We start from the raw sequence: 8386 nt of genomic DNA on the forward strand, positions 1-8386 counted from the left end.
GGAGGAAAAGGAGGAGGAGGAGGAGGAGGAGGAGGAAGAGGAAGAAAAAGAAGCAGCAACAGCAGCAGCAGGCAGAAATGTTTGGAGGCGCAGTATGATACAGGGGAAGGGGGTGCCTCTGTGGACCTATGTTGAAGCATCCCTTCTCCCTGAGGTACCAGCCTCATGAGTGTGGCATACCACATGAGTATAGTATAGAAAGAGGGTTTATTTAGGGCATGGGGAGGGGAGTTGAGGGGTTAGTAAAGACAGAGAGAAACTGAGAGACACTCACAGAAAGAATAAAAGAGTGGAGGAGTAGAGGCTGGCCATGTGGAGGGGGGGGGAGAGGAATGAGGAGAGAAAAGACAGAGGATGAAGAGGGTAAGAGAGCAAGAAGAGAGTGAGGAGGGGCAAGCAGCCCCCTTTATTCTGAGTCAGGCATACCTGGCTATTGCCAGATAACTGTGGGGCGGAGACTAGAAGGGGTCCTAACAGTCATGTCCTTCCTTTTTTATTCCTTTTTTATTCAGTAAATATTTTAAAAACATATTGGTGATGAGCTACGTATTGGCTGCTGGGAGGAAATACTTGTCATGATAGGGAAAGTCTAATTTCTAAGTCTAGATAGCTGGGGGATTCCAGGCAGAGAAAACAGCATGAAAATAAAAGTCTTAGATGACAATTTCTATTTAGGAAAGCCACTCCTTGAAATTTGCAAAGTGGGGTGGGGAGGATACAGGTGGTGGAAACTATGGGAAAAGATTCTTTAGTCTCAAAGCTCTAAAAATTAAAATGCAAAGCCATTTGCATTGCCATGTACTTAGTTATACTGGCTCTGTGAGCACCTTCTACCCACCTGGGGACTTCCAAACTAGGTGCTTCCAATAAGGGGTAGATTGGGTCTACTCATCCGGTCTCTCTGAGTACAGGAGTAGGGGGTGGACACAACTTCCATCCCACACCTTAATCTGGAGTCAGTGATGGTTCGGAAGGGAGACAACTTGGGCTCTTAAAGGGGACATATTATCTACAGATGTCTTCAGAGAGCCAAAGCCCAAAAAGTCATGTGTTCAAGTTCTTTGTTCTAAACTCTGTGACCTACAACACTTGAAGCCAAACCTGAACGCCCAAAGCCAAACTTGAGTCATGGGGGTCAAGAAAGAAGAGGCAAGGAGGCTGGCAGCTTATGGTCTTTAAATCAAGGGACAGCAAACCAAGGCCAAGGAGCTTTAATAGTCAAAGGCAGTACTGGCAGAGTGACAGCGTCAGCTGTTACAGCAGAATATTCTGAGGTCATTAAGCGCAGTGTCATCTCGGAGGCCTCTTGGCTTCTGGATTTTGGTCTGCAAGCCACAGACACCTTTGGGACAAGAGTCACTCCACTCTCCGTAGTCTCCCCAGCTCAGCCCAGGCCCCTCCAGCTCCACACCATCTGAGCAACGGAAGCGCACATTGTTCACTCCAGTGTTGTCCCCTGGGAATGTAAATGGCTCCACACGAAGGCAGAAAGCCACTAGGAAGCTAGTGCCAGGACACCACAGAGGCTCACTCCATGAGCCCCAACTGCAAGGGAAGGAGAATTGTAATGGCTCTACAAGCACCTCCTACCCACCCTGGGGACTTCCAAACCCAACACTGCTAAGGGATGGGCTAGGGTCTACCCTCCTGTGTTTCCCTGAGTATGCGGGTGGACTTCCATCCCACACCTCTATAACCTTAATGGAGTTTATCTCGGGAAAGGGCATTAACAGAAGGGAAGGGGTATACCTTTGTACCAGGAGAGTGTCCTTCCCACTCAGGAGTGAACCTAGAGCTTTACAAACACTAGATAAATGCTCTCTACCCCGTTGGTTTTTTGGTCCCTAATCTCACCTTCCAGACTGAGACTCCACGACATGGGTGTTTTGCTGTGCATTCCCTCGAGTGCAGTGCAGCCGGATCCCATTCAGGGCTGTGTCATCTCCAGGAACGCCTTGAGGGGGCTCCACCTAGGTCAGGAGGGAAGCAGAAGTGAGGTCCACAGAAGATTCTCCTCATTTTCAGCTCTGCAATCTGGTGCATGCATCTTTGCCCTTTCTAAGACCCAGGTCTGAACCTTCACCTTGACAGAGAACCCACTGGCAAAGTATCCATCAGGACACATCTCAGGCCAGGCCCAATCACCCCAGGTACCACCATTGGTCACGTCAACAATTGATGCATAGCGTGGTTCGTGCTTAATCTGTGCGCGTCCATAGCACATCACTCCCAGCAGCAGCAGCAGCCTGGCTTTAGCCTGCAACTCCATCCTGCATTACCTATGAATGTGGTTACTTAGATGGATTTATATCCGTCAAGATACAAAGATTCGGGTTGCAGCTATATACCAGCCCTGCCCTTTCATGGCTCAGATTTCGGAAGAATGACCAGGATTAAGTGACATTCAAGACTAATCTGCTCCAGTCCAGGAACCCTGAAGATTTGAGGCCTCCAGGAGTTAGGGAAGGAGGGGCAGTGAAAGCCACTGAGTTTAAATTAGTGCCTACCAAATACTTACCACTAGCTGTGATAGGCACTCTGCAATCATATTTCATGTAATCATGGCAAGGATTGTAGAAGATAGAAATTCTATTTCCTATTTAGTAGGTGAGAGAGCTGCAAGTAACCCACCCCCCCACACCCCCAGTAAACTGAGGGAAATCCCGGCACTGGAAATAGGAGCCAAGGCTGGAGACTGCAGTGATCCTAGGAAAATCTGCCAGGAACAGGATTAGGCACTATAAGGATGAGAGGCGACTTTACGGGATGTGAAAAAAGAATACCATTAACATAGATCAAGTCCGTGAAGGATAGGGGCTGGGAAAAGGTCTTTTTAAGGCCGTGGCCCTGATTCTTTGAAAACTGTGGACAGCAGATACACCCAGAGACAGGGTCTCCCTCTGTGTAGCTGTCTTACTTAGGGTTTCCGTTGCTGCAATGAAACACCATGACCAAAAGCAAGCTGGGGGAGAAAGGGTGTATTTGGCTTACACTCCCACTGGAAGAACTCAAACAGGGCAAGGACCTGGAGGCAGGGGCTGATGAGAGGCCATGGAGGGGTGCTGCTTACTGGCTTGTGCCTCATGGCTTGTTCAGCCTGCTCTTTTATAGAAACCAGGACCACCAGCCCGGGGAGGGCTCCACTCACAGTAAACTGGGCTCTCTCCCGACAATCACTAATTAAGAAAATGCCCTGCAGGCTCACCAGCAGCCATATCTTATGGAGGTTTTCTTAATTGAGGTTCCCTCCTATTAGATAACAGTAGCTCGATGAGCAGTGATGGTGCATGCCTTTAATCCCAGCACTTGGGAGGCAGAGACAGGCGGATTTCTGAGTTCGAGGCCAACCTGGTCTACAGAGTGAGTTCCAGGACAGCCAAGGCTATACAGAGAAACCCTGTCTCGAAAAAAAACAAAAACAAAACAAACAAAAAAAACCAACCAAACAAACAAACAAAAGATAACTATACTTCATTATATCGTGGACATAATGTCCACGATAGCCCAGCACAGTAGCCCAGGCTGACTGGGAATTCTCAATCATTCTCCTGCCTCAGCCTCCCAAGTGCTAGGATAAGGTACCACATCCAGTGTGACAGGAGTAATTTTAAGATCTTATGGACAGGAACTGAGATAAATAAGAACAAATGAGGCTGCTTTTCCTCTGCTTCTTGTATTCTTTAAGATACAATGAAACACCACTCACCATGTAGCCAAGGCTGACCTGGAACTCTTTTAGTTTTTCGAGACAGGGGGGTTTCTCTGTGTAGCCCTGGCTGTCTTGGAACTCACTCTGTAGACCAGGCTGGCCTCGAACTCAGAAATCCGCCTGCCTCTGCCTTCCAAGTGCTGGGATTAAAGGTGTGTGCCACCACTGCCTGGCTGACCTGGAACTCTTGACCCTTTCTGCCTTGGCCTCTTGAGTTCTGATATTACATCTCCTTTACTCTGCCTTGCTTGATCGTCTTGAGTCTTTTCCCAGAATGCCTTTCCTTCTATGACCAGCAGATGGACCCCTAATTCACAAAAAAAGAAAATGAAACTTGGCTAGATTTGTTAGGGGGCACCATCCCTGATTCCTCTGATTTTTAACGCATATTTATTTACAAGGCATTTGGTTTAAGAAATATTCTAGCCAGGCAGTAGTGACGCAAGCCTTTAATCCCAGCACTTGAGAGGCAGAGACAGGCGGATTTCTGAGTTCGAGGCCAACCTGGTCTACAAAGTGAGTTCCAGGATAGCCAGGGCTATACAGAGAAACCCTGTCTCAAAACAAACAAACAAAGAAACAAACAAAAAACAAAAAACTAAATGCCTGAAAATAACCAAGAAAAGTAAGGTGCTTGGCCAGGCTTAGCGGCTCAAATCCATGTGTGATCACAGTGCTTCAAATAGCTAAGTCGGAGGATAGAAAATTCAAAATCAGCCTGGGATATAGAGCATGATAATGCATGCCTTTAATCCCAGCACTCAAGAGGCAGAGGCAGGCAGATCTCTGTGAACTTGAGGCCAGCCAGATCTGTATAGTGAGTTCCAGGACAGCTAGGGATATGTAGAGAGACTCTGTCTCAACCAACAAACAAGTAAGTAAATAAATAAATAAAATAAACCAGGCCTATGTAAAGAAACTCTGTCTCAATCAAGTAAATTAATAAATGAGTAAAATGAATCAACCTGAACAGTTTAAATCCTGTCTCAAAAATAAAAAGGAAAAGGGAAAAAAGGGGGGTTCGATGATGCTTACAACTCAATGCTAGATTTGCTTGCCTGGCATCCTTAAAGTCATAGATTCAATCTTCAATGTACACAGAGAAAAAGTGACTTTTGTCACCAAAGCTCACATTCCAGTGAGGAAGACAGAAGATTCTCCCAGTGAAGCTTGAGCTGTGCTTACACACACACACACACACACACACACACACACACAGAGAGAGAGAGAGAGAGAGAGAGAGAGAGAGACTAACATTGAACTATATCCCAAACCCATTTTATACTTTAAAAAAATAATTAAATGATTTAATGTTTTCCACAGAAAAAGGCTTGATTTTTATTATTTTTAAAAGCTTAATATTGAGCCAGGCAGTGGTGGCGCACGCCTTTAATCCCAGCACTTGGGAGGCAGAGGCAGGCAGATTTCTGAGTTTGAGGCCAGCCTGGTGTACAGAGCGAGTTCCAGGACAGCCAGGGCTACACAGAGAAACCCTGTCTCGAAAAACCAAAAAAAAAGTGCTCGTTTCAGCAGCACACATACTAAAATTGGAACAATACAGAGAAGATTAGCATGGCCCCTGCGAAAGGATGACACACAAATTCATGAAGTGTTCCATATTTTTTTTAAAAAGCTTAATATTTATTTAGTTTTCTGACTCTGTATTTGTGCTGTCAACATTTACACACTGGTTTTCTGCTCCTTAATAAGGAAAGTAACTAGATCCTTTCATGGACACATTTAGCACAGGTGGGGTCACCATATACCTTGCTACATTATTGTTCTTGTTTTAGGCAATGTCATTAGGGCTTTAAGTCTCAGAGCACAAACTCCTCAAAGTCTGCCTGGGCATGTACCATGTGTGGATTTTAGTGCTTTCCTGAGTTTCTTGGAATAAAGATAAACAATTCTGTTACCAGGGGTTCTTGTTAGAGTCTGTATTACAAGGAAACCTACAATGGTATGTCAAATGCTGGGCCATGCTGAGCATAAGTTGGAAAGGCTCTTTTTATAAAAAAAAAAAATTAAGACAGCTACCCAGGCTGGCCTTGAACTTTTGATATTCCTACTTCAGCCTCCCAAATACCTAAGGTTACATGAAGACCTGGGCTTCTGTGCCCAGCTATGAACATACTTTTGTATTCTGGGGGTCTAGCATAGGGCCTGCCATAGAAAGGGAACCATTAATTTAATGACCGAATCGCTAAAGTGAAGCTCCAAAGTTAAATCATAATGTCCAAGAATAGCTGAAGGAAGACCACAGACTCAAATCGTTGCAAAGGCAAAGAGTGTTTATTCTGCAGAAATTACCAGCGTGCAGGGGTCACAACAAAATGGCAATGATTTGAGGGGCTTGCAAGGCTCCCTTTTAGGGAGGTCTAGGGGAATTTTCCAGAAGGATCAGATAACCTCTAATACGATAGGTAGGGGTCAAAGCTGTAACATTAGTACCATTTTCATTGGTTGCTAAGTTAGTCCTATTATAATTGGTGAGACCTTAAAGAATTTTGGAAACCAGCTCAGTTCTGGCCTTGTTATCTTCTCCAGCGAGGTGCCCCAGGGGCTGACTCCAGACTTATCCTCCCCAAGTCAGGCCATGGTTGGTCAGTGCCTCCTTCTAAGAAGTCCAGTATGCTTCCTGGGGAATTGAACTTTTTTATTCCCAAGGTTTCCAGACCTCTCAGTAAGAATGTAAAAGAAGAGAACCTAAAGCCCCATCAAGCCTTTACAAGCAACGTATTGGGCAACTGTGATCAGCTTTCCATTTGGAATGTTTTCACACGTGTTATCACTTGATCTTCACATGAGATTTACAAAGAACCATTATCTGCAGTTTACAGTGGATTCCTGCCCAGATTTAAGAACCCACAAGACGCTGTCTCTTACCACAAGCTAGCCCCACAGGTAAAGGCAATGCAGAGACAGGTCACATTCTGTGGCCCCCAATTCTTCATTAGGTCTCTCACCCAAGGATCTGACCTCTAGGGCAAAGGACACAGGGGAGGGGGCCTTAATAGGTTAATTATTAGCCCTCTGCACCTCTGAACACCACAGGAAGGGAAAGGCCACCACCGAGCCAGCGATGGTCATGGGAGTCTCACTGTCCCCAGCCCTGGGACGCTGGTTCCGCCATGCAATTCCTTTCGCTCTCTTAATGCTGTTACTTCTTTACATCAGTGTATGGCTCTTCCATGAGTGGCCCTTTGCGTTACCAGCTCGGAGAACCCAGCAGTCCAGCCTGTGGGGACTCAAATTTCCTTCTCCTCCTCCAGTTCTCACCTCCATGCTTAGCTTCACCTCAGGTGTCTTATCAGGCTGCAGGCCTGGGGTGCAGTCCTGCAACCCAGAGGGACCGATACCTTCCCAGGTATGTTTGAGTTTTAAGGCCAGAGTCTGGGGACTCCGAACAAGGAAACAGGGGGACCAGACTGAGAACCTAATGAAAGGAGGCTCCTCCCTCTCTATTCCCTTCCCCCTTCAGATGTCAAGAATAACCAGGAGGAACCCCAGCTAAACCTGAAGGACATTCTTCAGAGCCCAACAGTTTCTAAGTAGGCCTAGCAGGCTAGGAACTTTTCATGTAACTCTTAAATCTATCTCCCAGATTGGCCCAGCGTTCAGACCCCTAGTGGTCCCAGAGAAGGAAGAGCTTCCCTGTCTGGGACCTCATGGGGTGCTGGGTCGCATGATGAGCCCCTTCCTGACCTGTATGAGCCCTGAAGGGGATGTGGAGTTGTCTCAGTATCTGGCAGGCTGGAGAGAACTACTTAGGTGAGTGGTCTCCCTCCCCCAAGCCCATCTTCCTCCAAATGATTCTGTGGTCTTTCTCAAGTCATCTCCCACTTCCACTACCAAACAGGTTCCTAACTCCCCTTGGCTCTGTCTTCGCCTTTGCCACCAGCGAGGCCTTCAACAAGGTGACCGACCTCGAGGCTCGTGTGCATGGCCCCGATGCTTCGCACTACACGTCGCTGGTGACTATGGCGAGGTGGGAGCGGCAAGCAGGATTGCTAGAGGGACAGGGTACCGAAGCTCGGCACCCAGCGGGGTCCTCGGGCTCTCGAACTCTGCTTTTGCTGCATCGTGCGCTACGCTGGTCCCAGCTCTGCCTCCACAGGGTGGCGACAGGGACGCTCGGAGGTCCAGATGCGGGCACGCAGTGCCGGGACGCCTACAGCACCGCCCTGGCCCCGCACCATCCATGGCTAATCCGACAGGCCGCTCGGCTGGCGATCCTGGCCCTCCCGAGTCGCGGCCGCCTGCTCCAGCTGGCTTGTCCCGAAACCGGAGAGGAGGACGCGCGGGTTGCTCTGGCCCGGGCCGCCCGCGTCCTGGAGGATGTGTACAATCGTACCCAGGGCCTGCTGGCCGGCCACGGCCTGCTCCAGCTGGCTTGATGGCTGCGGCATCATGAGACTGACCAGGAAGGCATTTCTGGGGATGGATGTGCATATTTAGGTTTACGGGCGGCCTGGATTGCGGTCCTCCTCCGTGACGTCACCACGGTTAAGGCCCGCCCCCAGCAGGGCGGCCCGTGTGAAGTATGAGATCCTCTCATCTTCAGCCTCAGGAAGCTAGAAGAAGTAATGAGGAATAAAGAATTCTTTAGGCCGGGCAGTGGTGGCACACGCCTTTAATCCCAGCATTTGGGAGGCAGAGGCAGGTGGATTTCTGAGT

General features: G+C 48.1%; 2 protein-coding genes and 1 non-coding gene across 3 annotated transcripts; 2 read left to right on the forward strand and 1 right to left on the reverse strand.

The window, feature by feature from the left end:
• Positions 1-1195: 1195 nt before the first annotated feature.
• Positions 1196-2283, reverse strand: Vmo1 (vitelline membrane outer layer 1 homolog). Its single transcript, XM_031354104.1, has 3 exons — positions 2084-2283; positions 1855-1970; positions 1196-1545 (listed from the first exon to the last, which is right to left on the reverse strand). Exons 1-3 carry the CDS (start codon positions 2267-2269, stop codon positions 1248-1250), a joined length of 600 nt encoding a protein of 199 aa, XP_031209964.1. The 5' UTR covers positions 2270-2283; the 3' UTR covers positions 1196-1247.
• A 2943-nt stretch (positions 2284-5226) lies between these two features.
• LOC116079306 lies at positions 5227-5333 on the forward strand. The gene has a single exon (XR_004113879.1). It is a non-coding gene; the product is annotated as a U6 spliceosomal RNA (small nuclear RNA).
• A 1458-nt stretch (positions 5334-6791) lies between these two features.
• On the forward strand, positions 6792-8312 carry Gltpd2 (glycolipid transfer protein domain containing 2). Its single transcript, XM_031352345.1, has 3 exons — positions 6792-7076; positions 7314-7480; positions 7569-8312. The coding sequence occupies exons 1-3, from the start codon at positions 6792-6794 to the stop codon at positions 8104-8106; spliced, it is 990 nt and encodes a 329-aa protein (XP_031208205.1). The 3' UTR covers positions 8107-8312.
• Positions 8313-8386: the final 74 nt, after the last annotated feature.

The sequence above is a fragment of the Mastomys coucha genome, unplaced genomic scaffold (genome assembly GCF_008632895.1).
Source record: "Mastomys coucha isolate ucsf_1 unplaced genomic scaffold, UCSF_Mcou_1 pScaffold5, whole genome shotgun sequence".
Taxonomy (NCBI): Eukaryota; Metazoa; Chordata; class Mammalia; order Rodentia; family Muridae; genus Mastomys; species Mastomys coucha.